Source organism: Desmodus rotundus, chromosome 12 (assembly GCF_022682495.2).
Source record: "Desmodus rotundus isolate HL8 chromosome 12, HLdesRot8A.1, whole genome shotgun sequence".
Taxonomy (NCBI): Eukaryota; Metazoa; Chordata; class Mammalia; order Chiroptera; family Phyllostomidae; genus Desmodus; species Desmodus rotundus.
The window spans coordinates 69,383,719-69,411,674 of NC_071398.1; the positions used below are offsets into that span (position 1 = coordinate 69,383,719).

The 27,956-nt window shown below is 41.1% G+C and overlaps 1 protein-coding gene across 4 annotated transcripts; it reads left to right on the forward strand.

Annotated features, from left to right (window-relative positions):
* The first annotated feature begins 16 nt into the window (after nt 1-16).
* Nucleotides 17-27,944, forward strand: SETDB1 (SET domain bifurcated histone lysine methyltransferase 1). Of its 4 annotated transcripts, none has more exons than XM_045203538.2 (22): nt 17-147; nt 1,331-1,601; nt 2,515-2,666; nt 9,232-9,266; nt 9,668-9,767; nt 10,435-10,560; nt 10,726-10,927; nt 11,491-11,564; nt 12,822-13,012; nt 15,426-15,555; nt 16,225-16,420; nt 16,512-16,670; nt 17,302-17,970; nt 18,408-18,524; nt 22,615-22,784; nt 23,365-23,993; nt 24,591-24,619; nt 24,730-24,862; nt 25,147-25,312; nt 26,693-26,904; nt 27,146-27,234; nt 27,419-27,944. In XM_045203538.2, the coding sequence occupies exons 2-22, from the start codon at nt 1,342-1,344 to the stop codon at nt 27,534-27,536; spliced, it is 3,957 nt and encodes a 1,318-aa protein (XP_045059473.2). In that variant the 5' UTR covers nt 17-147; nt 1,331-1,341; the 3' UTR covers nt 27,537-27,944. The 4 variants fall into 4 exon arrangements, with proteins under 4 accessions (XP_045059473.2, XP_024425878.2, XP_045059474.2 ...); XM_024570110.3 differs by lacking the exon at nt 17-147 and adding an exon at nt 172-331; XM_045203540.2 differs by lacking the exon at nt 17-147 and having other exon boundaries at nt 1,462-1,601; nt 2,546-2,666.
* The last annotated feature ends 12 nt before the right edge of the window (nt 27,945-27,956 follow it).

Genomic DNA, 27,956 nt, shown 5'->3' on the forward strand with positions numbered 1-27,956 from the left:
CACCAACGGCTTCTCACGTGTGCCCTAGCAGGCTGGCTTTCACGCAAGCGCACTCGCCTAAGTTTGTCTTAGTCTCTGAGGGGCACCCGGCTGTTTGGGATTTGACCCCGTTAGGCTACCGTCGTGGGGACCGGAACGGCACCTAAGGTTTGCTTCCGGGCGTCTCTTTTGCTTCCCTTTCCCTCCCTCACGGTTTTTCCCCTCCCCCTATCCCCCTTTCCCTTTTCGTTCTCTCCCATGGAGGCCGACCTCTGAGTCGTGAGTCTGAGGTCTGGTTGGTGAAAAGGAGCTGTTGTGGTTGGAAGTAGGGAGGTGTAGGAAATTCACTGAGGTAATTGGAGGCCAGCGGCTTGTCTGAAATGTTTTGTTTGTTGGTGGAGGTCGGGCGAGGGTGGGAAGGAAGTTTTCCCCTGAGAGGCGAGCGGGGCGGGGTTGAGCAGCGTGTGCCGGGGCGGGGGACGCACCTCTAAAATGAGTAGCACGGGGGTGGGGCGATGTATGGGCAAAGGGAAAATGGGGGCTTGTGACAACTGGCGTTGGGGTCGCAAGGCGTTCTGCCTTTCAGTGTTACTTTAACCGTTTGATCAAAAAAAAAAAAAGCAGCTATAATTGGATTTTAGATTTTAGGTATCCCTATTTTATTCCTAAGGATGCTTTATTTCCCTCTACTTTGGAGAACCCTCTTTGCTGCAGGTTTTTCTGTGCTTAAGTATTACAGACTTTTTAAAAAGTAAATTTCCACATGGAAGCAAAGTAATGTGAAGGGAACAAATAATTAAACAGAAGACAATGAGTTATAGATCAGCTCCTACTCTCCATATGGAGATATTTGTTCAAACTAGGCAGTAGCATTGCAAAAATGTGTTTAGTCAATATTAAACAGATCACAGAAATACAGACATACCTTTTATTCCGCTTCATAGGTATTATTATTATTATTATTTTTTACAAACTGAAGGCAAAGACTCTATCAGCAAAAAGGTTAACGTTCACTTTATTGAGATACTTGCTTTATTAAGGTCTGGAAGCCCAACCGGCATGCCTGTGTCTTCCTCAGTAAATTGGTTCTCTTCAGTTTCCTAAAACATTTCCAGTAGCTCCCTGCTAAATAATATATGGCCTCTCAAACTTTTGAATCTTACTCAGGTTTATAGTCTATAACATAAGATGAGAACTACAAAATTTTATCATATACTGGAGAATAGGGAGAGGGAACATAGAATCAAACTTAACAATACTTGAATATCAAGGAATGAGTTTTATTAGGGGACTAAGGTTCCCTATTTTCATAATGACTCCAAAGGTAATTTTCATTTTTTGTTTTATGTAGAAGATAATAGCATGTCATCCCTCCCTGGGTGCCTTGGTTTGGATGCAGCAACAGCTGCAGTGGAGTCTGAAGAGATTGCAGAGCTGCAACAAGCAGTGGTTGAGGAGCTGGGTATCTCCATGGAGGAACTTCGGCAGTTCATTGATGAAGAACTGGAAAAGATGGACTTTATACAGCAACGCAAGAAGCAGCTAGCGGAGTTGGAGATGTGGGTAATACAGAAGGAAGCCGAGGTGGCCCATGTTGACCAGCTCTTTGATGATGCCTCCAGGTGAGGACGACATGGGAAGTAGGAGGGAATCTCTCCATTGGCATAAAAATATGAATTTTTAATGTATAATTCATCATGATATTATGCTAAGCACTTTATAGTTTCCAAAGTGCAGATGTGTAGAACCTTACTCTTCCTCAAAAGTTAGAGTCCAGGCCTTGGCCAGGTAGCTCAGTTGGTTAGAGCACTGTCCCGATACGCTAAGGTCGTGGGTTCAATCCCTGGTCAGGGTACAAACGAGAATCAACCAATGAATAAGTGGAACAGTGAATCGATGTCTCTCTCTCTCTCTCTCCCTCTCCTCCTCCCCCTCCCCCCCTCCCCCCCTCTGCCTCTCCTTCTAAAACTCAATTTAAAGTTACAGTCCAATATCTTATCTCTTAACCACCCATATATAGAATATTCATCTGTATTAGAGCCAAATATACGATCAGCAGTAGGGGAGTCCAGGTTTTGAGTCCCTTCCCCTTCCTCTTGCACTCCACTTCAGAACATTTGCTTTGTTTTCTTAGTAGAATTGTCTAGGGAGTAGAGATCATAAAGAGTTACTTTCTTGTGTAACTGTGAGTGTTAATAAGTTCCTAGAACCCTGAATCTATTCCTAAACTCCCAGAACATTTGTTCCTGGTACCCTAATTGTCACTTACAAACATTTTCAAATTACAACAAAGTAAATAATGAGGTATGGTTCACAGGACCATACTTTGGGTTTATTTTGGATTTTTGAGAAACAAGTCTAGAAACACTATTTAAACGTTTCTCTGTGGGAGAAGCATTCTAAATTCTAAAAAGAGATACTTGGAATATGGCTGTTTATAAATTAAAGTCAGCTTTTACTTAAATTTATATAAATTCTAATGGTTCCTGCACCTCCTGCTGGCTTTGACCTTTTCTACATGTGTTCCAATATTAGGGCAGTGACTAATTGTGAGTCTTTGGTGAAGGACTTTTACTCCAAACTGGGACTAGAGTACCGGGACAGTAGCTCTGAGGATGAAGCTTCCCAACCTACAGAAATTATTGAGATTCCTGATGAAGATGATGATGTTCTCAGTATTGATTCAGGTAAGAGATGAAGCTATGGAGAGGAAAGTCTCAGGATCAAAACTGAAACACTGGAAAATGAGCAGATAGAAGATAAAAGAAGAGAGGAGAAATCATTTTCACTAATTCCATATTCTAACTGTTAGGCTTGTCTGTTACAGGAAAAAATAGAACGTTGTTATTATCATAGATGTCCCCTTTGTGCTACTTCCTGATTGAATTACCTTCCTTTCACCTTTCCATGTAACCGCTCGCTATTTTGAATTCCCTTGCTTTTCTCTATAGGTGGCATTAGCACCTATATATACATCTCAAAACATTGTTGGGTTTGTATACTTTGGAACAGTTTTATGAAGGTATAATTTACATACTATAAAACTTACCCACTGTAAGTACAGAGTTTGAGTTTAGTAAATTTATACAGTAGTATATAGTCTTCACCTCGGTCCAATTTTAGAACATTTGATCACCCCAAAAAGTCCCTTTGTGCTGTTTGCTCAATCTCCATGTGCCCCTCACCCTGGCACTGCTGATCTGCTTCCTTTCTGTCAAGTTTTGCCTTTTCTAGAAATTTCATGTAAATAAAATCACAATATGTCTTCTTTTGTGTCTGGTTTCTATTACTTAACAAATATTTTTGAGGTTCATCCGTGACTTGTTGCATTTATCAGTAGTTTGTTTCTTTTTTTCTCAGTAGTACTCCATTGTATGGCTATACTGCGTTTTTATCCATTCCTCAATTGGTAAACATTTGTGCAATTTACCGTTTGGAGTCATTATGAGTGATGCTGCTATGAACATCACTCATAATGATGCTGGTTTATAAATCTTTATGTGGACGGGTGGTTCATGTCTCTTGGATAGTCTACCTAGGAGTGGAATTTTGTTAGGTCTCGTGGTAAGTGTATGTTTGAGTTTTTAAGAAGTTGCCCTGCAGTTTTATGTTCCCCCTAGCAAAGTGTGGCAGTTCTGGTTTCTCTACATCTTTGTCAGTACTTGGTCTTACATAGTCAGTCTTTTATTTCAGCCATTTTAGTGGGTGTGGTAGGTGTCACATTATGATTATGGTTTGAATTTCCCACGGACATTGTGCTTATTTTTCCATACTCATTTGCCATTTATGTATTCTTTGGGGAAATAACTACTCAAATTTTTGGCCTTTCTAAGTTGGGTTGTTTGACTTGACTTACTTACTTAGAAGACTTAGTATCCTTTAGGTGCAGTTCATTTATCAGATACATTTTACAAAATTTTCTCCCAGATAATGATCTTTTCATTTTCTTAGTGAAGTCTTTAGGGTTGAGGGTGGTTTGTTTATTTTCTCTATGGCTATCCAGTTGTTCTACCACCATTTGTTGAATAGACTGTTCTTTTGGTATCCTTGTCAAAAATCAACTGGCTGTCTATGGGAGTGTCTATTTTGTCACATTGGTCTAAATGTCTACCTTTATACCAGCACCACACTGCCTTACTTTCTATAGCTTTATGTAAGTAGTAAAATCACTTAGTGAAAAGCCTCCAAAATTATTTATATGTCATATATATTCCAAGTAAATTTTATAAACAGTTTATAATTTTCTACCAAAAAAAAATTTTTTAGCTGCTAGGATTTTTAGTAGGAACTGTGTTGAATCTAAAATAATTAATTTAGGAAGTATTGCCTTTTTCACTGAGTCTTCTAATGCATGAACATGGTACAGCTCTCCTGAGTAATTCTTTATGATGCTAATGCAAGTGGAATTATTTTCTTAATTTCATTTTAGGATTGTTCGTTGATAGAATGTAAAAATATAGTTGGTTTTTGTATATTGATCTGGTAGCCTTATTAAGCTTACTTACTAGCTCTAGAAGGTTTTTATGGATCCATTAGTATTTTCTATATATTAGATCATATTGTCTGCAAATAAAGTTAATTTTACTTATTCCTTTCTAATCTGGATACCTTTAATTTCTTTTTTTATCTTGTTGTACTCACTAAAACCTCCAGGATAATGTTGGATAAAGGTTGTGAGAGCAGACATCCTTTCCTTGTTCCCGATCTTAGGGGGAAAGCATTTGATCTTTAAGCATTAATTGTGATGTGAGCTATAGGTTATTTGTAGATATTATTTATCAGGTTTAAGGAAGTTGATTCTAGTCCTAGTTTGCTGAGTGTTTTTATCATAGCTGGATTGAATTTTAGGTTTTTATCAGCTACTTTTTCTGTATTTTTTGGATATTAAACCAACCTTGTATTCCTGGAATAAACCCCTCTCCCTTTGTTATAATGTATAATCCTTTGTATATGTTATAGTATTGGATTTGGTAGTATTTTGTTAAGAATTTTTGTACTGCCATGGCTGGTGTGGCTCAGTGGATTGGGCGCCTGCCTGTGAACCAAAAGATCATCAGATCAGTTCCCAGCCAGGGCACATGTCTGGACTGTGGGCCAGGTTCCCAATTGGGAGTATGTGAGAGGCAACCAATCGATGTATGTCTCACACATTAATATTTCACTCCCTCTTTCTCCCTCCCTTCCCATCTCTCTAAAAGTAAATAAATAAATATTTTTCAAGAAAAGAGAAGAATTTTTGTACCTACATAGACAACAGTATTGATGATTACCAGAGGGAAAGGGAGAGATAAATGGTGTAGAAGGAGACTTGACTTAGGGTGGTGAAAACACTATATAATATACAGATGATGCATTATAGAATTGTACCCTGATACCCTGACAGATTTTATTAATCTGTCACCCCAATAAATTCAATTAAGAAACATTTTTTTGAACCTATGTTCATGTAGGCTGTTTGTAGTTGTATTGTTTGATTTTCGTATCGCGGTAATATGGGCCTTATGAGTTAGGAAGTATTCACCCCGCTCCTCTGAGTTTGTGTGGAATGATACTATTTATTCCTTAAAGGTTTGATATATTCAGCAGTCTTGGCCTGGAACTTCTTTGTAGAAAAAGAATTTTTTAATAAGCTTTTTGGTTGGGATAATTTTGCATAAAACAGAGAGTTCTGTATACCTTTCACCAGTTCCTTTGAATATTAATATATTTTGGTACATTGGTTAAAAGTAAGAAGCAAACATTGGTTCATTGCTTTTATCTAACCTCCATACATTGATTTCTAGACTTTTTCTTTTCTAGGATCCAATCCAGGATACCACATTGAATGTATTGTGGGGAGGTTTTAAATCACTAATTTATTTTCTTTACCTGATATGGCTATTTCATACTTTCTGTTCCTTCTGAAGTTAGTTTTTATTAGTTTTGTGTCTTTCTAGGAATTTTCCATGTTAATATAAATTGTCTAAACTATTGCCATAAAGTTGTTCATAGTATTTTCTTATGGTCCTTTTCAGTTTCCATAAGTTCTGTAGTGATATCATTTCTTTCTCTTTTTTTTAAGTTTATTTTATTGATTATGCGTTACAGTTGTCCTATTTCTTTCTTCTTTTTATCCCTGTCTTCCCTGCACCCCTCCTGCCTCCAGCATTCCCCCTTAGTTCGTGTCCATGGGTCCTACATATAAGTTCTTCGGCTTCTCCATTTCCTATACTGTTCTTAACCTCCTCCAGTCTATTTCGTGCCTACCAATTAGCTTCTTACTTCCTGTACTTTTTCCCCCATTCTCCCTCCTCCCCCTCCCCATTGATAACCCTCCATGTGATTTCCATTTCTGTGATTCTATTCCTGTTCTAGTTGGTAGCTTAGTTTGTTTTTGTTTTTTAGGTTCAGTAGTTGATAGTTGTGGGGTTTTTGTCATTTTACTGTTGATAGTTTTGATCTTACATTTCTCAGATAAGTCCCTTTAACATTTCATATGATAACGGCTTGGTGATCATTTAACTTGACCTTATCTGGGAAGCACTTTATCTGCCCTTCCACTCTAAATGATAGCTTTGCTGGATAGAATAGTCTTGGATGTAGGTCCTTGCCTTTCATGACTTTGAATACTTCTTTCCAGACCCTTCTTGCCTGCATGGTTTCTTTGAGAAATCAGCTGATGTCTTATAGGCATTCCTTTGTGGGTAACTGTCTCCTTTTCTCTTGCTGCTTTTAAGATTCTCTCCTTATCTTTAATCTTGGGTAATGTAATTATGATGTGTCTTGGTGTGTTCCTCCTTGGGTCCAACTTTTTTTGGACTCTCTGAGCTTCCTGGAGGAAGCAAAGCATATCTACCTACTCCTCCGTCTTATCCAGAAGACTCATTTCTTATATTGGTTATTTGGATCTCTTTTTCTTGGTTAGTTTAGCAAAGGTTTATCAATTTTGTTGCCCTTTTACAAGGAACCATTCTGGGGGTTCATTGATTTTGTTTTTCTACTGTATTGTTCTTTATTGATTTCTACTCTGATCTTTATTTTCTTCCTTCCAGCTAACTTAGGTTTGATTTGCTGTGCTTTTTCTAGTTTCTTAAATTGGAAGCTTGGATTATTACTTTAAAAATTTTATTTATGTTTTAAAGATTTTACTTTTTTTAGAGAAATGGGAACGGAGGGAGAAAGAGAGGGAGAGAAACATCAACATGTGAGAGAGACATCGGCTCTTGCATCCCTGCAATGGGGGACCTGGCCTGCAAGCCAGGCATGTGCCCTGACTGGGAATCGAACAGGTGACGTTTTGGTTTGCAGGCTGGTACTCAATCCACTGGGCCACACCAGCCAGGTCAATTATTATTATTATTATTATCATCATCATCATCATCATCATCATCATCCTCACCCAAGAATATGCTTACTGACTTTAGAAAGAGGGGATGGGGCCTGTAGACTCCCCGCCTCTCCCCCAATGGTAGACCTCAGGATCCTCCCGGCTGGCCTACCCGCCATTGCCAACAAGGAAGCAGCTTTTGATGATGCAGTAGAGGAACGTGTGATCAATGAAAAGAAAGAGGGGATGGGAGGGAGAAAGAAACATTGATTTGAGAGAGAAACATCAGTTAATTGCCTCTTATACAGCCCTGACCGAGGACCGAACCTGCAATCTAGGCATGTGCCCAGACTGGGAATCAAACCCATGGCCTTCTGGTTTACAGGACGCTGCTCCAGCCAACTGTGTCACACCAGCCAGGGCAGAAGCTTGGATTATTGATTTAAGACCTTTCTTTCTAATATAAACATTTAAAGCTGTGAATTTCCTTTTAAGCATTGCTTCACCTGCATCTTATAAATTTCTATATGTTGTATTTTCCTTTTCATTCAACTCATAAGTTTTTTATTTCCTTTGTGATTTTTCTTTGACCACTGGGTTATTTAGAAGTATATTGTTTGACTCCCAAATATTTGGGAATTTTCCCAGATTTCTTTCTATTGTAAATTAACGTCATTGTTGTCAGAAAACATACTTTGGATGATTTCAGTTATTTAAAATATATTTAGGCTTTTTTAGTGGCCTAGGATATTGTCTGTTCTGGAGAATGAACCATGTGTGCTTGAAAAAGAATGTATTCTGCTGCTGGAGTGTTTTATAAATAGTGCAACAAAAATTAATCTTGCATGATGAACACATATTATGACTATTTATATGAAATGTCTAGAATAGACAAATCCACAGAGACAGAAAGTAGATTAGTGGTTGCCAGTAGTTTGGAGGAGGCTAGAATGGGGAGTTACTGCTAATAGGTATTTTTATCACCCTGAAAAGGAAACCACATACTCAGTGGTTTTTCTTTTTGGGGTGATGAAGATGTTCTGGAATTAGTGAAGTGAGTTAATATAGCTTTGTGAATATACTAAAATCCACTCAAACATTTTTAAAGGGTAAATTGTTTTAAAGATTTTATTTATTTATTTTTTAGACAGATGAAGGGAGGGAGGAGGAGAGGGAGAGAAACAGCAATGTGTGGTTGCCTCTCACGTACCCCTACTGGGGACCTGGCCCACAACCCAGGCACGTGCGCTGACTGGGATTTGAACCAGTGACTCTTTGGTTTTCAGACCAGTACTCAATCCACTAGCATGACTAAAGGGTAAATTTTATAGTATGTGAATAGCTGATTTTTTAAATTTTTAATGAAATTTTTTTTTAATTTTTTATTGTTATTCAATTACAGTTGTATGCCTTTTCTCCCCATCCCTCCACCCCACCCCAAATTTTCAATGAAATTTAAAACTTATTTTTTCAGTTGCACTAGCCACATTTCATTTGCTTAGTAGCCACATGTTAACAGGTTGGATGGTGCAGATACACCATCCAGCAGTTCTATCATAGCAGGAAGTTCTGTTGTACAGCATTATTTAAGAATAAATATTTTTGCTTAACTTATTGATTTACATATCTTTTTTCAGAACACTCAGATAATCCATAAGTAAATTATTGTTGTAAAAATTCAAATATACAATTTAAATATAGAAAAACCCCAAATCCTATAAACCACCTACCCCAGTACTTTACCCCCAGTTAGCACTGTCATTTATTTGCTGTGTATCTCTTTGAACCCTTTTGGTGCTTTTACATATATATGTGTATCTATGTTTACTTTTCAGTTGCTATCGATAATACTTCCATGATAGTGCTTTTAAGTAGCTTAGTTCTTGGTTTCTTGAAAATTCTTGTGTTAAGTATCTGACACTCATTAGAGTTTATTTCATCCATAGGTGATGCTGGGAGCAGAACTCCAAAAGACCAGAAGGTGAGTTGGAAAGGGTAGGGGAAAGGTAAAAGATAAGAATATGAAAATGGGAGAAACTTTTGGCCTGACATAAAATCATTCACTCTGTAATCAGCCCTACTTGTTGCAGTCTGTAACAGACATACAAATGCAGAAGAGGTTACTTAGAGATTCATGCACTGAGTGCTATATGAATGTAGAATTTGGCAGCGCTGAGCTAGTTGAGATTAATCAAGGATGGCTTTCTAAAACTGACTGCTGAACCAAATTTGTAAGAAAGGGCAGTTTTGCCTGATAAAGTAACCATAAGCTGCCAAACATAACTAATCTATTTTGTTTTTTGAAAGACAAGATATTTCTTATTTTAAAGTTACTTCTAACCAATGCTGCTATTTCAGTTTCCTTTATCCCTTTCCTTACAGCTCCGTGAAGCTATGGCTGCCTTAAGGAAGTCAGCTCAAGATGTCCAGAAGTTCATGGATGCTGTCAATAAGAAAAGCAGTTCCCAGGACTTACATAAAGGTTAGGGTCAGGAGGTACCTCGATACAGGTGGGAGTGCATTCCGACAGAGATTTCATGGATAACTGACTTTGTTTTAGCTTCTCAGACTCCTTCTCTGCCTCTGTTGAGTTCTTTTAACACCACAGGCTATACAAATCAGTATAAGATTATGATTTTGTTTTTCCTTGTTCTCTGCTTAAGTCTTTTGCCAGCTGCTTTTCCAGTGTGTGATGGTTTATCCCAGTATCTTTTTAGCTCGTGCTCATGACTACTTCTTCCATATGGAAACCAGAAAGAATAGAGTAACTCAGATACTTAAAAGCAATCTGAGGGAAGCTTTGTGTATAGGATGGGGCTGTGAACAGGAAAATGTTTTATAAATGCTATTTTGTATTTAATGAGTGGTAATGTTGTTGTTAATGAGTTGTAAACAGTTGGTTAGAATGAAATGTTCTTGAATTACACTTGAATTTCAATTATTCAAGTTTTTCCTGTTAGCATAATAGTTGAGTCAGCTATGTTTCAGCTATGTTATATGTTTTTGCCCTTGACCAAGAGAGCAGCAGAAGTGGCTAAGGATCAAAAATTATTCCATTTTCCCTGACTACCCTGCTGCCCTCTCTACTTTTTCATTCTCTCCCCAGTCTGTGCCATATCTCTTTACAAGAACGTTGCTTTCTTCCATAGGAACCCTGAGTCAGATGTCTGGAGAACTGAGCAAAGATGGTGACCTGATAGTCAGCATGCGCATTTTGGGCAAGAAGAGAACTAAGACATGGCACAAAGGCACCCTTATTGCCATCCAGACAGTTGGTATGTTCAAGCTAGAGGAGGAGCTAATGAAAGGCAACCTGCAGGTCTCCATTGCTGATTGTTTCTTTTCCCTGCAGCCTTGCCTTTTGTCTCACACAACAGCCAGGATTTACACAGAAACTGATGGTTTTTATAAATTTTTGTCTATCTTTCCCTTTAACTCAGGGCCAGGAAAGAAGTACAAGGTGAAATTTGACAACAAAGGAAAGAGTCTACTGTCGGGGAACCATATTGCCTATGATTACCACCCTCCTGCTGACAAGCTGTATGTGGGCAGTCGAGTGGTGGCCAAATACAAAGATGGGAATCAGGTCTGGCTCTATGCTGGCATTGTAGCCGAGACACCAAACGTCAAAAACAAGCTCAGGTACCTGGACAGAGGATTGTAAAGAGAGCAGAGGCTGGGAGCACAACACCTGCCCTGTTCCAGTCTTAGTCCAGATCTCACAATTAGCCTTTGTGCTCTTAGTCTGCAGTAGCCAAAAACCTTTTCTCTCTCTTTGCCACTGGAGTCATGTGGGTGATTCTCTCTTTCTCCCTGCCCCCTGCCTTTTTTTTTCCCATCTTAAGGAGAAAACTTGGAGGAGATCTAGGAAGAGTAATCAGGATGGATTAATGGTTGGGGAATAGGGAATTCATATAGAAGGAAGAAATAAAGTGGAGACTAAGTGGTTTTCAGAATACAAATCTGATGATGGAACATAAATAAATAGCTCTTGGAAAAGTGGGGCTATACTAGGTAGATTAAGGGAGAATTCTTACTGCCTGGGGTTGGAAGAAAGAATAACAGGAACAAAGTAGGAAACTGGAATATCTTCCCTAAAGTGTGTCTTGTTTGATCAGGAGGAGTGGAAGCTATGATAAGATAATGCTTGTAGGTCATGTTAAATATAATCCCCTGATCTTTCTACTATGGTTCTTTCCTTACAGGTTTCTCATTTTCTTTGATGATGGCTACGCTTCCTATGTCACACAATCTGAATTGTATCCTATTTGCCGGCCACGTGAGTATCCCTTCTTTCTTAGTTCTGTTCATTTTCCTGTACTTTGTATTTCTTCTAAAGACAACCAGTTGATAAGCCCTAGTGTTTTTAGTGCTTCAGTCTCAAAGAACCTAAGTTTGATTAATGTCCTTTGCAAGATACAGTTTTATTTGTTCATCTCCAGTGGTGGGTTTTGTAGCCAAAGAGTGAAACACTGGAAGATCATAACTGACCTTGGGTGGACAGTCGTATCATAGATGTGTTTTGCTTTCATGTCTAAGTTATTTAGATTTCAGAAGATATTAGTCTCATACTTATTTCCTAGTCTCATGCTTCATCTAATATGTATAACTCTGTAGGCTGAATGGTGCTTTCTACAGAAGCTATGTTAGATGGGGGGCTTTATGGTGTCCTCCATACCTGTGACTAAGGCCTGGGGACAGACTCTTACAGAAGCAACAGGGATTTTGTTTTGTTTTATTTTGTTTTAAGGGATTTTTTAAAATCTTCACCAAGGATATGTTTATTGATTTTAGGGAGAGAGAGAGAGAGAGAGAGAAACATCAGTGTGAGAGAGAAACATCAATCAAACCCACAACACAGGTGTATGGGACAATAGTCCAACTAACTGAGCCAGGGCAGAAGCAACAGTTTCTGATCACAGAAGAGTCAACCAACACTGCTGTGTTTCCACATAATGTAGCAGTAAATGTATTCAGGATCCCTTAAAAGGATAAAATTTTTTTTATTAATTTCCTGGTGCCACCTGATCTTTTTTTGGTTTACTTTTAGACATATCAAGTTAGCAAGTATTTTTGTTGAATTTTCCTAAGGAGAAACTTCCATTTTTATGAAATGAGTGACTCGTCTGTATTGTATTTAATATTTACTTCATTTGTATGGGCATTTACATATCAGGTTCAATACTTTTTTTTTTAATTCTCACCCGAGGATGTACCCATTGATTTTCCGGAGAGAGGAAGGGCAGGGAAAGCAACATTGATGTGAGAAAAACCAATCAGTTGCCTCCCATACACACCCCAACTGGGGATTGAACCCACAGACTTTTAGTGTATGGGATGATGCTTCCAACCAACTAAGCTATCTGGCCAGGGCTTCAGTTCAGTACTTCAGTTTTGCTTCTCTTGAGGCTATGATTTCATTGACTATTCTGTCCCTCCCAATTAAAAAATACCAAACATCTCCTTGCCAACCATTTTTCCCTATCAAGACATGCCCTACATGCCCTCTGTCAACTCTGCTTCTTCCTTGGGACAGTGAAAAAGACTTGGGAGGACATAGAAGATATCTCCTGTCGAGACTTCATAGAGGAGTACATCACTGCTTACCCCAACCGCCCCATGGTGCTACTCAAGAGTGGCCAGCTTATCAAGACTGAGTGGGAAGGCACGTGGTGGAAGTCCCGAGTCGAGGAGGTGGATGGCAGCCTAGTCAGGATCCTCTTCCTGGTACTGTTCTTCCCTGGTTTTTAAGGCAGAGGTTGGGTGGTTGGGGGAGCATAAGAGGCAATAATGAGGATGATTTTGTAGAAGTCGATAGTTTTCTAAATTCTTCTTTGTTTCAATTAGTATATCCTGCATTTCTGACTGGATCTTTTTTCTGCTGTTGAGGTCCTCACTAAGTTCCTTGAGCATCCTTTTAACCAGTGTTTTTAACTCTGCATCTGATGGGTTGCTTATCTCCATCTTGTTTAGGTTTTTTTCTTATGTTTTGATGTGTTCTTTCATTTGGGCCATGCTTCTTTGTTCATTTTGGCAGCCTCCCTATGTTTGTTTCTATGTATTAGGCAGAGCTGCTGTGACTCTCTGCCTTGGTATCGTGGCCTAATGTAATTGGTGTCCTATAGGGTCCAGTGGCACAGCTTCCCCCATCACCTAAGCTGGGTACTTGAGGTATACCCTTCGTGTGGGTAGAGTAGACCCTCATCTTGTAGTTGAGTCTTGATTGCTGTTGGCAGGTCAATGGGAAGGATTTACCCAGGCCAGTCAGCTATGCCGGGCCGTGACCACTGACCACCAACCTCCACACTCTGTGGAGGATCAGATGTGCAGGGGCAGGGTGGTGGTGTTCCAGTGTGGTTTGTAGCTGTCCACTGGGTACACAGACTCTGGGGCTTCTCAAGTGGTGCAGGCCAAGGTTAGCCCCCACCTGTGTTCTGCCTGGGGCCACACTGCATGAGCTGTATAGCAGGCTGCTACTTATGTTGGGTTTGGAGGTTCCCAGGTGAAGCCAAGCTGTGGATCTAGGCTGGCTGCTGCTAGTGCCAGGCCTAGGGCCACTCAGCAAGAGGTACAGGGGATGGGGGCTCACTGAGGCTGGCTGTTGCTTGTTTGATAGGATTTAGGAAGTTGTGAAGCATGAGCCAAGACCAGCTATTCTTATAGAAAAGTCACAGTTAACAGTGTGGGTAGGCCTGCAGGTTGGGTGAGGCCGAGTCTCAGGATCTCCAGGGTGGGGCAAACAGTATTGGCCAGATTGATAGTCTCGGAAAGGGCACCAGCCTGCCTGCTCTGTGGCTTTCTGGAGGGAGGGCTCAGAAAATGTACAGTGGCCTCTGCCTGCCTTTTGATCTGGGGGAAAGCTGTCCTCCAGCTCCTGCCTTGATGCCAGACACTTCAGTTCCTCCCTGTATGCCACTGGTGCCTTTCAAGCTGCTACCCTGGTGCTGGAGCTCAGAGGGAGTAAGTCTGAGTAAGCTCGTATACAGGTTCTTAAAGGGAAACTGCTTGGGATCCAGAAGTTTCTTCCACCATCTCAATCCCCACTGGTTTTTGTAGCCATAAGTGGTGGAGTCTTATCTTCCTGGCACTGAACCCTGGGCTGGGGGGACCTTGCGTGGCCTGGGGCTCCTTGCTCCCAAGATATCCTTCCTGAATTTTTATCCCCCACCTGTGGGTGAGGGACCAGCCCATTCTGCATGTGCGCCCCTCCTTCCAGTCTGGATGGATGAGGTTTCTTTAATTCTGTAGTTGTCAAAGTTCCGTTCAACTCTATTTCTGCTGGTTCTGAGTGATGGTTCTGTATTTTAGTTGTAATTTTGATGTGGTTGTGTGAGGAGGCAAGCCATGTTTACCTATATTGCCATCTTGACCAAAGTTGTACTTAGTTGTCTTTAACTATATTCATAACAATTTTTTAGATTGTATTGTGACAGCTGTTACTATCAGCATGCATTTAAATCAAACATCAAAAATGGTGAATTTCTTTGTAGCCATTTTAATATTAAGGATGGAAGAACAATATGCAACACTTTTAGCATATTTTGCTTTATTATTTCAAGTAAGGTAAAAATGCAACTAAAATATAAAAAATGGTGCAGCATATGGAGCAGGTGCTGTGACTGATGAAACGTGTCAAAAGTTGTGTGCTCACTGGACAATGCTACTTGAAGTCGATAGCGATTAAATCAAGATGCTAATTGAGAACATTGAATGTTATACAAAGCGGAAGGTAGCCAACATATTCACAATATCCAAATCAATAAGGTTATCGGTAAAAATGAGTAACGTGTCTTTTACCTTACGGAAAAAACTAAATGGCCTTTTTGGCCAACCCAATATATCTCCTCTGAGCTATCCCAGCTTTTTGTTTCTAAGGCTTTATAAGCCTGCTAATAATTCTAATACTTAGTAAAAACATCTGTTGCTCCTGAAATTTCTTCAGCAAGGAATATTTGTTTTTCTTCTTTATATTCCTCATGTCTGTCATGAAGCCTGGCACATAAGTTTATTGAATAAGTAAGGAATTCAGGGTTCATCAGGGAGATTTCCCCAAGGAAGCACATGGTGTATATTGTCCACAGATGGCAGAATAGTCTAGCCTTTAACCCATTCCCCTCCTTTCTCCCACCCAATGCCCCAGGATGACAAAAGATGTGAATGGATCTATCGAGGCTCTACGCGGCTGGAGCCCATGTTCAGCATGAAGACATCCTCCGCCTCTACATTGGAGAAGAAGCAAGGGGGACAGCTCAGGACACGTCCAAATATGGGTATGTCCTGAAAGACACCCCAGGGGAGGGTGGAATGGGACAAAATAGCAAAGGAGAGTATATACAACCGTTCTTTTGTTTACCAGGACAGACACCACTGACTCATTGGAAATAGGACGTGTTCCCTGCGTTGTTGTCAGTGGTGCTGCTGGATTTGTGGTGCTCCCTCCACGTGCTGTGGCTCTGATTCGTTCTAAACAACCACATAAAAATCAGAAGCAGCTGGCTTAGGTTAGGGGTGTTGGTTGTGGTAGTTACCTCTGTTACTCACATGAGAATAACTGCTTTTTGTCATCTATAGTCAACTTTTTTAAAGCCTAAACTCTTTTTGTTTTTATATGTTCCAGGCATACTTTCTGGTTGGGTGTTTTCTGACTACATTAGTTGATCGAAGAATGTATTTTTGAAAGTTTTCGCTAAAGTATAACACAATTATTAACATCATAAATCATCTTAGGCAAGAAGATAAAGTTTTATTGATTCGAAGCCCGCCTATGCCAGTGTTGCCACCCATTGGTGTAAATACTGGGAACTGACAGTCTTAGCTCTTACTCAGAATGTTTCTGTTTATGCTTTTTTTTATGTTATATAAATGAGGGTGAGGTGTGTGCATAAATACAAGTGACACAGCTCTCATCTTCTCGGTGGTCAATTTCCTTTTTCCTGTAGGTGCTGTGAGGAGCAAAGGCCCTGTGGTACAGTATACGCAGGATCTAACCAGTACTGGAACCCAGTTTAAGCCAATGGAGCTTCCGCAGCCTACTGCCCCAAACATCCCACCTGCTCCTACACCTGTCCCACCTGCTACACCCACCCCTCCTGCCCCACCTGCTCCACCGCTGTCCCCCCAGGCAGGTGACACTGAGTGAGTGCTTCTCCTTCTTTTTTTGCCAGTTTCTTTCATATTTCTTATTTCTATATTCTTTACCATTATGATCTCTTCTCTAATCTCCTAGAAACTTGGAAAGCCAGCTTGCCCAGTCACGGAAGCAGGTAGCCAAAAAGAGCACATCTTTCCGGCCAGGATCTGTGGGCTCTGGTCATTCCTCCCCTGCGTCCCCTGCACTCAGCGAAAATGTCCCTGGTGGGAAACCTGGGATCAGCCAGACATACAGGTGAGAAAACTCTGACTCTTGGGTGGGGAGGGAAGTGCACATTGTGGACTGTGTGGTCACTTACAGTGAGGTTCCTTGGCTCCGTGGGGTTATGGATGGTGAGGAGTTTGGATTTGAAAAGAAAGCTTTAACAATGGAAGTTTCCAGGAAACAGAATGTAAAAATAATTGAATTAGAACCTGGGTGCCTAGAAATATAGAATCTACAAAAAGTCATTTGTTAAAATTTCCTGATAAAAATGTGGTGTCATCACTGGTACAATAAAAAGGGAATACTACAGCCACTTTCATTGGATTGTGGGAGTTAGGACATTTATAGGACACGTAGCAGGAAATAAAAGCATTTGTAGAAGACTGGACTCTGTTTCCATAATTCACAGGCAAAAAAAAAAAAATTAGAGAAAGGTACACACACTATTGAAATAGATCAGTCAGTGCAGAGTAACTAGGATGTTTCATTGTCCGGGTTTTTTGGTAAGGCGAGGGAAAATCTGACTTTCTTGTGCCATCTTTAGCTTCAAGAGCATGGCTATTTGGAAGGTTAGAGAAGTGGTTTAGCCAGCAGGAGAGGTAGTTACTCAACAGAGAGATCCTGTCTTATTCTTACCTGATCTGTTGCATCTCATTTGCAGATCACCTTTAGGCTCAACAGCCTCTGCCCCAGCACCCCCAGCACCCCCAGCATCCCCAGCATCCCCAGCATCCGCAGTCCTCCCAGCCCTTCCAGCCCTCCCAGCCTTCCATGGCATGCTGGAGCGGGCCCCGGCAGAGCCCTCCTACCGCGCGCCCATGGAGAAGCTTTTCTACTTACCTCACGTCTGCAGCTATACTTGTCTGTCTCGAGTCAGACCTATAAGAAATGAGCAATACCGGGGCAAGAACCCTCTGCTAGTCCCACTACTTTATGACTTCCGGCGGATGACAGCCCGGCGCCGAGTTAACCGCAAAATGGGCTTTCATGTTATCTATAAGACACCTTGTGGCCTCTGCCTTCGGACAATGCAGGAGATTGAACGCTACCTTTTTGAGACTGGCTGTGACTTCCTCTTCCTGGAGATGTTCTGTTTGGATCCATATGTTCTTGTGGACCGCAAGTTTCAGCCCTATAAGCCTTTTTACTATATTTTGGACATTACCTATGGGAAAGAAGATGTTCCCCTATCCTGTGTCAATGAGATTGACACAACCCCCCCACCCCAGGTGGCCTATAGCAAGGAACGAATCCCAGGCAAGGGTGTTTTCATTAACACAGGCCCTGAATTTCTGGTCGGCTGTGATTGCAAGGATGGGTGCCGGGACAAGTGAGTTCGTGGGGTATTGTTGGCCCTGCTGTGGTTGCATTTCTTTCCACCTTTTTCTTTGCCTTATATGTACACTCCTTTCCCCATCTCCCTCTGCGTATTCCCTCAGCTGGAGTTCCTGCCTTAAGGTCTGCATGAAAGCTATGAAACAGAGATGCGAGGGTCAACTCAGCCCAGCTGCATAATCTGTCTGGTGGTGTTTGTTTGACTCTCCTTTGCTTCCCTTTACCATGCTTTCAGTTGCCGCTTTGTTTCATTCTCTTTATCTTATTCTCACTATGTCATGTTCTTTCTCTGTCGTTTCCTTTTTCATTTACATGTATGAGAAAAGAAAAAGAAATTTCACTACCTTATCCCCCCCCATCCTTTTATTAATACTGCTTGCTTTTAAAGAAAGTCTCATAGCTCTAGCTGTCATATCCTTCTATCTTATGTAGGTCCAAGTGTGCCTGCTATCAGCTAACTATCCAGGCTACAGCCTGCACCCCAGGCGGCCAAGTCAACCCTAACTCTGGCTACCAATACAAGAGGCTAGAAGAGTGTCTACCCACAGGGTAAGTAGTCAGGGAAAGTGAAGCACCTCAGACTGAGGAGCGTGTTCTTGTTCATCTGTTTGTAGGAACCATCAGAATTCTAAAAATTGGAACCAAAAATAGAACAAATGAAATAAGCATTTATTTTATCAATTGGATCTTATTTATTGAATCCCAGAGCTTGTTTCTTCCTTGGGCTTTCCTTGAAATGAAGGTATAGAATGATTGAACAGTGTCTAATTTTCTGTTGCAGTTAAAGGTGATCTTAATTTTATAGCTTTGTGAATGTCCTAGCAAATTATGGCTTGCTCCGACAAGTGAGTCTGAAATGTGTTCAGAGAGGAGAATAAGGTAGAGACCTGATTATTTACGACTTTATAAATAAGAATAAAAGTTACAGTCAAATTTACAGTGCAATTAGGAAGCTGTTGGAGGACCTTGAGGAGTCAAATGGCCTGATCTGCCTTTTGAAGATTACTCTGGCTTCTATAAGGAGAATATGTCATAGGCCAGCAAAAGAAGAATTTGGAAGACCAGTTAGGAGATATAAGTGAGAGGTGGTGGTTGCTGGTACTAAAATGAAAGTAACAGAGGTGAAAGAGGATAGATTTGGGATACATTTGGAGATAGAGCTAAGAACTTGATAGATTGACTGTGGATGGTGGGAGGGGAGGGGCAGAATCAAGGACAATTCCTAAATTTTATCCTTGAGCGACTAAATGGATGTTGATGCTTTTTATTGAGATGGAAGACCAGAGGAGTTGCAGATCTGAGTGAAATTCAGCTTCTGTTCTAGCCATGTGGAGTTTGAGATGCCTGTTAGACAGTCCAAGTGGAAACATTGGGAAGGCAGTGAGATTTCTGAGAGAAGTATAAGGGCTGCAAAGTAGCAGTTGGTGTTTAAAGCCTGGATGAGTTCACCTAGAGAGAATATTGGTAACAGAACAGAAGGGGGCCCAGGAGTCAGCCCTGGGCCCTCCAGCTAGAGACTGAGTAGAGGAGGTGGAGCCAGCATGTGAGATTGAGAAGGACCAGTCAGGGAAATAGAAGGGCAGTAGGAGAGTGAGTTATAGCATGGTAAATTGTGAACATGTGAACTAATAAGCCTGGTGCTCAAGATAACATAATTAGCAGAGAGAACAGAAGAAGAGAGGAGAAAAGCATCAGTGAAGTAATTCAGAAATTTTCCCATAATTGAAGGGTCTGGGTTTCCAGGGCCAATCAGATCCCAGTGTAATGACTGAAAATAGATCCCCACTAAAACACATGATAATAAAAAAAAAAATGTGATCACTGAGCCCACAGAACACTGAGGACAAAAAGAAAATCCTAAAAGCATCTAGAAAAGAGAGACCACACACACACGCGCAAAATGACATAAACCTTAACCAAAATAACATTGAAAGCTAGAAAGCAATTAAGAAATTTCAGAATTTTGGGAATTATTTATGGGAAAATTATTTCTAACCTAGAGGTCTAAATATAAGCAAACTCTTAGTTCAGTGTTAAAAGTAGACTAAAAACTTATTTTATACATGAAACTTTTTCATTACTCCATTTCTTGGAAAGTTACTGAAAATGTTTACCAAAATGAAGATATAAAGTCCAGAGAGAGGAAGGCATATGGATCCAGGAAACAGAGGACCCAACTCAAAAGAGGGGTGAGAGAAATCCCACACAGGACAGTGAATGGGACCGAAGGAGGCGTCCAGGCTGACAGCTGGGTATAGAGAATAGCCAGTGTGAGAGTGGGCCAACCCTGGCTGCAAAAGAGACTTCAGGAAAATGAACAATTTGATAGAAAACCTGCAGTGTGTCTGAGTATCTTCAGAGGATATTAGGACTACTGAAGAGATCAGGAAATGAATTTGTGCTGAATGCATAGTGAAAACTAAGCAAAGGAAAAGACAGTTACTAGCTTTACCTGCATCACTGTGTCATTTATGTTTTCTTTTTTTTTTTTTAAGATTTTATTTATTTATTTTTTAGAGAGAAGGGAAGGGATGGAGAAAGAGAGGGAGAGAAACATCAATGTATAGCTACCTCTCACATTCCCCCAACTGGGGACCTGGCCTGCAACCCAGGCATGTGCCCTGACTGGGAATCGAACCAGCAACCCTTTGGTTTGCTGTCCAGTGCTCAATCCACTGAGCCACACCAGCCAGGGCTATGTTTTCATTTTAAACAAAAAAAAAATTGAATCTTTTAACAATTTTTAGATTTATCAGTGCTGAGTAGTAGATGAGTATTCATTGTATCTTTTTTACATGTTTGAAATGTTTCATTAAAATGTTTCAAATGACCACAAATAATATATGACTCCTGTGCTTAAACCTCTCTAATAATAGCTTCCAACTCTACTTTGGATTTTATTCTAACCCTTAATCTTCGGTCACAAGACACTGTACTGTCTTGCTCCTTCCTATCTGTCTCCCTCCACAACTATTCCAGCCACACTGATATTCTTCATTTCCTGGATGCAGTTCACCCAGTGTTTGCCAGACTACGTTGAGGGCCTTTACATGCTGTGCCCTCCTCTTGGCATCCTCCCACTGTTCTTTGCGTAGTTATCTTCTTTAACTTTAGACTCTCTCAGCTTTATTCTCACCTCGGAGAAACCTTTCCTGGTCACTCTAAAACTAGGTCATTTTCACTTTATCATTCAATCATTGAGCACCCCATTTGTGTCCTTTATAGCATCTGGGACAACTTCCATTTATTATATTTGGAATATATTTATGTATTTTGTTCTTCTTTTCCATTAGAATGTAGCTCCCTGAGGGCATGAACCTTGTCTATCTTGCTCACCATTGTATCACTAGCAGCTAACTTACCCAGTGCCTGGCACATAGTAACAACTCAGATTTTATTGAATGAATAAAAGATACTCACCATAGCTACTCTGAAAGTTTCATCTGGGGGTGATTAAACCTGAGTTCAAATTTTGGCCTCATCTTTTCCAAACTGGTCTTATCGGCTGCAGCACAGGCTCTGAACATTGCCACCCAAGGACTAAAAGTTACTTGATAAGATGCTGGTTTTGTGTTTTGTGAAAACTCATTGAGCTGTAGAAGTGTATACTTCTCTCTGTGTAATTAATTTTTTTAAAATTTTTATTGTTATTCAGTTACAGTTGTATGCCTTTTCTCCCCAACTTTAAATTTGTTTTAAGTTAAAAAATACCTTATGTGCCTACTTTGAGGAGAAAAAGAATGTATGTAAAGCATTGATATAATGCTAAACACAAAGTATACGTTCAATAAATAGAAGCTGCTCTTACCATCTTTGCCCCAGAGATACGACTGATGTCATCAACCAACTGACAGTACTGTTATCTTTCCAAAAGTAAATGTTTCCCTTCAATTTACATACCAAGAAAATAAGTCGGATCCTAATCATGAGCAAAAGAGATGGAGCAGAAACACTGATACTTGAAAAGATGGCAATTTTCTCAGTATAACTTCTTCCTTTAATGTTGATATTTGCTAGATCTGATTAACTTCAATAGTTTATTTAAAAAATAGTTGTTAAATCCCTTTAACTAGATATAGAATGTAAACTCCCCGAGATTATGAGATTAGAGATTACGTTTTCCACCATTGTGTCCCCAGTGTCTAGCATAGCTCTTGTTGTTTTAATGAATTTTCACTAAATGGAATAAAAACTTTACCAAAGAAAGAATCTAATGAACTTTAGTACCAGCTCATCCTCTTTACTCCCTTTCAGTATCTATTATATTGGCTTCAGCGTTTGTCATACACCTTTATTTTATGCATCTATTTCTCTACAAATTGACATAGCTTATCTACTTATTTTAAAGGCTCTTAATCTATGTTCACATCATAGTTGCTTGGCTTTTCTCCAGGTTGGGCATCCTGGTATTCACTAACTGTAGTGCTATAAATATCTGGATAAATCACTTTTCCCCTTCTGAATTATTTCCTTTGGCTATATTCCCAAATGAATCAAAGAGCATAGATAATTCAGTAAATCTGCTTACATAGTCATTACCTAATAAATGATGGTACCTTAAGAATTCTAACAGTTCTGTGGATTCAGTGGATGCTCTAGTGATTGTGTCATGATTGATTTTATTGTACCCTCCTCCCAGAGTTTATGAGTGTAACAAACGCTGCAAATGTGACCCAAACATGTGTACAAACCGGTTGGTGCAGCATGGACTACAGGTTCGACTACAGCTGTTCAAGACACAGAACAAGGGCTGGGGTATCCGCTGCTTGGATGACATTGCCAAAGGTTCCTTTGTCTGTATTTATGCAGGTTGGTGATGAAAGGTTTGCTTTCTGCAGTTAGGACATGGTAGGGAATTGAATCAGAGACAAGTTTGAACATAAGAATAAAATGCTTGACACATGAACTTGGGAGTAAGAATAGGCCAGGATTTTCTTCTGTAAAGAGCAGGATGAGTAATGTGCCTATCTGGGTGGATTAGGGGACAGAAGTGCTTCATAAGGACAAGAGTGAAAAGGGTTGAAATTGTGAATGTGATGATGTTTCAGAGAAGGGGCATGGTAGTAGAGTTGAGTGTATCATTTTCTCCCACATCACTCTGCCCTGCTACTCCACCCAGAGATCTTTGAGTGTAGCTGAGAACTCTCTTTTGATAAACAAAGTAAAGAGGAACAATGGGAAGGCAGAAAGGGCAAGATACAAAACTACAGTAAGCATCTTATACTCTCCTAGACAAGACATAAAGAAGGGGGTATCGTCAAAGAGAGGTGAGACCCCACACTGGAGGCATTTTGACTTTATGTGCTGGTGGGCTAGGTGTGGTGGGATGACCCTTCTTTCTAAAAGACTGGCATAACTCTGGAAGGCCTTTAATTCTCTTCATTCCCAGGCAAAATTCTGACAGATGACTTTGCAGACAAGGAGGGCCTGGAAATGGGTGATGAGTACTTTGCCAACCTGGACCATATCGAGAGTGTGGAGAACTTCAAGGAAGGATATGAGAGTGATGCCCCCTGTTCCTCTGACAGCAGTGGTGTAGACTTGAAGGACCAGGAAGATGGCAACAGCGGCACAGAGGACCCCGAAGAGTCCAATGACGACAGCTCAGATGATAACTTCTGTAAGGATGAGGACTTCAGCACCAGCTCAGTGTGGCGCAGCTATGCTACCCGGCGGCAGACTCGGGGCCAGAAGGAGAATGGATTATCTGAGACAGCTTCCAAGGATTCCCGTCCCCCAGACCTCGGGCCCCCACATCTTCCTGTCCCTCTGTCAATCCCTATGGGTAGCTGCAATCCACCTTCCTCTGAAGAGACACCCAAGAACAAGGTGGCCTCGTGGTTGAGCTGCAACAGTGTCAGTGAAGGTGGCTTTGCTGACTCTGATAGCCATTCATCCTTCAAGACTTGCGAGGGTGGGGAAGGCCGGCCTGGGGGAGTCAAAGTGGAAGCTGAGAAGACTTCCACCTCAGGGCTGAGCTTCAAGGAAGAGGGAGACATCAAGCAGGCCAAAAAAGAGGTAAACTCAGAGAGTGTTGGCTTTTGTGTAATCTGGTGATAACAGCCTCAGTGCAGTCCTACCATGAGTCTTCACACATTAATTATTTACTTAATGGATATTCTGTGCTAAACCTGATTGTCTCCCCTCCAGCCAGCACAATCCTGGTGTGTGTTTTAAAAAAAATTATTTTAAAATCAACCTACTGGGTTGATTCATTCCAATGTAAAGGCTTTATAAGTAATTTTTTATTTTTATCTACATCATTATTTCCTTCTCTGAGAGAAGAATTTTAAATGTTTTTTAATGATGTTGAGACTTACTGCATTACAGGTAGTGAACTGTGTCCCTTGTCCTTGTAAGACTCTGCCCGTGTCTTTTATGAACATTTTATGCCTTATCATTAGGAAGGGTTGAAGACCGCTCCCGGATAGTTTGCTGGTGAGAATATGAATGCTGCTGTGAAGGTGTAGTCATTTCTCCACACACACCTTATTTGAGAGGGCGTATCTCTCTCACTGGCTAATGTCTTTGAGGTCATTTGAGATGAATCTAAGTATTGGATTTGTTACCTAGGACCATAAAAACATTTAACCCTTCACTTGCTCTCATTTCCAGGACCCTGATGACCGAAACAAGCTGTCAGTGTAAGTGCCTCTTTTGACCTATTTCCAAACCTGCCTTCTCTCAAGCCCACAAAAGAAGGCAAAGAAACAGCCAATAACCTGATTCCTCTCATTGCTTCCCCTCCCGTCAGAGTTACTGAGAGCTCTCGAAATTATGGTTACAATCCTTCTCCCATGAAAACTGAAGGACTTCGCCGCCCACCTAGTAAGACTAGTATGCATCAGAGCCGACGCCTCTTGGCCTCAGCTCAGTCCCACCCTGAAGTAAGTGACCTTTCTCAAGCTGTACCATACCCCAGCCTTCTGTTTTACTCAGAATCTGATTGAAGGAATATCCTCCTCACCCTCATCAAGTCCTTCACCACAATTTCTGTTAGAGCTTTTCTTGCTTGTGTGGCCTTGACTTCCTGCCCCATTTTTCTCATCCAGCATGTAATCTGCCTCTTGTCTATAGCCTCAGCTCCTTTCTGACTAACTGTAAGAGCAAGAACTTGAAGGGGCCCTCTCCATTTACTCTCTTCCTCCTTCTTACTCTTCTGCCCCCCCAGGATGTCCTGACTCTGTCCAGCAGCACTGAAAGTGAGGGGGAAAGTGGGACCAGCCGAAAGCCCACTGCTGGTCAGACTTCAGCCACAGCAGTTGACAGTGATGATATCCAAACCATCTCCTCTGGCTCTGAAGGCGATGACTTTGAGGACAAGAAGAACATATCTGGTAGTCTGGAAGAATTTGGGGGGCGGTTGGAAGGAACCATGGGAAAGTTGAGATGGAGATTTTTTATTTTTATTTTTTTAATTTATTGATTTTAGAGGAAGGAGAGAGAGAAACATCAGTTTATTAGTTCACTTATTTGTACATTCATTGGTTGCTTCTTTTATATGTCCTGACTGGAGATTGAACCTGCAACCTTGTTATAATGGTCAGTGCTATAAACAGCTGAGCTACCCAGCCCAGGACCTGTCTTTTGGTTTCTGTCATTGTTTTTAGTGGCTAGACATTTATATACTTGCCTAGCACCAAACGGTTATTATATTATTGACTATATTCACTATATACTGTACTTTATATCCCTATGACTATTTTGTAACTACCAATTTGTACTTACTAATCCCTTATCTTTTTCACCACCCCCCCCCCAATCCTCCACCTATCTGGCAACCATCAGTTTGTTCTTTGTTTTCTGTATCTGTGTGTGTGTGTTCATTTATTTTGTTCTTTCAGAGTTCTCATATAAGTGAAATCATATGGTACTTGTCTTTTTGTCTGACTGACTTCACTTAGCATAATACCCTCTAGGTCCATTCATACTGTTGCACATGGTAAGATTTCATTCTTTTTAGGACCTAGTAATACTCCATTGTGTGTATACATATCTTACATCTTCTCTAACCATCTATTGATGGGCACTTGGGTTGCTTTCGTATTTTGGCTATTGTAAATAATGCTGCAGTGAATCTAGGGATTGCATATATCTTTTCAAATTAGTGTTTTGTTATTTGGATAAAGAGCCAAAAGTGGAATTGCTAGGTCACAACGTACTTCTATTTTTACCTCTTTGAGGTGCCTCCATACTGTTTTCCACAGTGGCTGCACCAAGTTGCAAACCTACTGACAGTGCATGAGAGTTCCCTTTTCTCTACTTCCTTACCACCTGTTTGTTGATTGACAACCATTCTGACAGGTGTGAGGTGATATCTCATTGTGGCTCTAATTTTCATTTTTCTGATGATTAGTGACATTGAGCACCTTTCTATATATCTATTGGCCAAGTGGGGGTAGAGAATTTTTAAAGGAAGAAAAAATTCAGATCTTAAGAATTGAAACATTTCTGTAAGGGCTCCCTGGCTCCCAGCTAAACTGTTAATATTGTTTGACACGTCTCCTTCCTGTCTTCTTTCCATATCCCTACTCTTCCCTCAGCCCCTTTATCCAGCAGATCTAATCCTTCTTGAAAACCCTGCCATTTAGGATCTTTGCCTGAGTCCCAGTTTATTGTTATTCCTGAGCTGCAATGCGTGGAATGAAATGGGGGCAGACTATCCAGTCATGAGTTGGGATGGGATGGGTCCTGACCCTGTCCTCCTTCCTGCTTAGGTCCAATGAAGCGCCAAGTGGCAGTAAAATCAACCCGAGGCTTTGCTCTTAAATCAACTCATGGGATTGCCATTAAATCAACCAACATGGCATCCGTGGAAAAGGGGGAAAGTATACCTGTCCGTAAGAACACACGCCAGTTTTACGACGGTGAGGAGTCTTGCTACATCATCGATGCCAAGCTTGAAGGCAACCTGGGCCGCTACCTCAATGTGAGACCCCTTTCCCTCACATCTAGATGCTGGATTATCCCATGGTCTTTAAATTTCTAGTATTTTAACACAATTACATAAGCCTACCTTTTCTTGCTATAAATTCTTAAAGAGGTAGCTTTTTTCCCAAACTGCTGTGATGGGGAGGATCAGGTGGCATCGCTTTTCACCCAGCTTGCATTCACCCCACAAAGCTGGATTGTTTCCATGGTTCTTACTGCTCCTGTCCTTAAACCTACAGCACAGTTGCAGCCCCAACTTGTTTGTCCAGAACGTCTTCGTGGATACTCATGATCTTCGCTTCCCTTGGGTGGCCTTCTTTGCCAGCAAGTAAGAGGGGGTCAGAAAGAGGGTGGTTGGGTAGGAAAAGCAGCCCAGGATTGGGAAAGGGCAAGGACTGTGGAAATTCTAAGCACCCCTTCTCCATCTGTGATCCAGCTCCACCTGTACACTCTATGCCCAGGCATCCAGGCTATCTGCTGTCCTCCCATCCCATCCTTTTCTTCCTTCGTAGGAGAATCCGGGCTGGGACAGAACTTACTTGGGACTACAACTACGAGGTGGGCAGTGTGGAAGGCAAGGAGCTGCTCTGCTGCTGTGGGGCCATCGAATGCAGAGGGCGTCTTCTGTAGAGGACAGCCTTCTTCCTAACCTGAATCCTTCCTGAGCTGACCCACCCCCAAAAACTGGGTCTTCCTGACTGTTGAACTGTGACCTACCCACCAGGTCTCCAGTCCAGCTACTACCCCAGCTCCTAGTAGATAGAAATGGGGGTTCTGGACCAGGAGATCCCTTTCAATGTGGTGCTAGCAGGCAGGGTCCCTCCTCCACCCCCGAGGCACTAGGGGGTTGTGAGAGGTTACCACTCTAACCTGGGCCTGACGTCCCCTCAGCCCTCCTGTTGCCCATCCCTCCCATCTACATTTGTTCAAGTGTTCATGCTTCTAACACACTGTATTCCTGGTGTGAGGGCTGTGTATTTACTATCCCTGGTTTGTATTGTTTCTTGAAAGTCTTTTAATAAGATGTTAAGACTAAGATTGTGATTTGAT

What these genes read in the sequence shown, in the direction of transcription:
- SETDB1 (XM_045203538.2), top strand. Translation starts at nt 1,342, where the DNA reads ATGTCATCCCTCCCTGGGTGCCTTGGTTTGGATGCAGCAACAGCTGCA. An exon ending in TATTGCCATCCAGACAGTTG is followed by an intron (nt 10,561 to 10,725) that starts GTATGTTCAAGC and finishes CCTTTAACTCAG; the next exon opens with GGCCAGGAAAGAAGTACAAG. An exon ending in GTGGCCTTCTTTGCCAGCAA is followed by an intron (nt 27,235 to 27,418) that starts GTAAGAGGGGGT and finishes CTTCCTTCGTAG; the next exon opens with GAGAATCCGGGCTGGGACAG.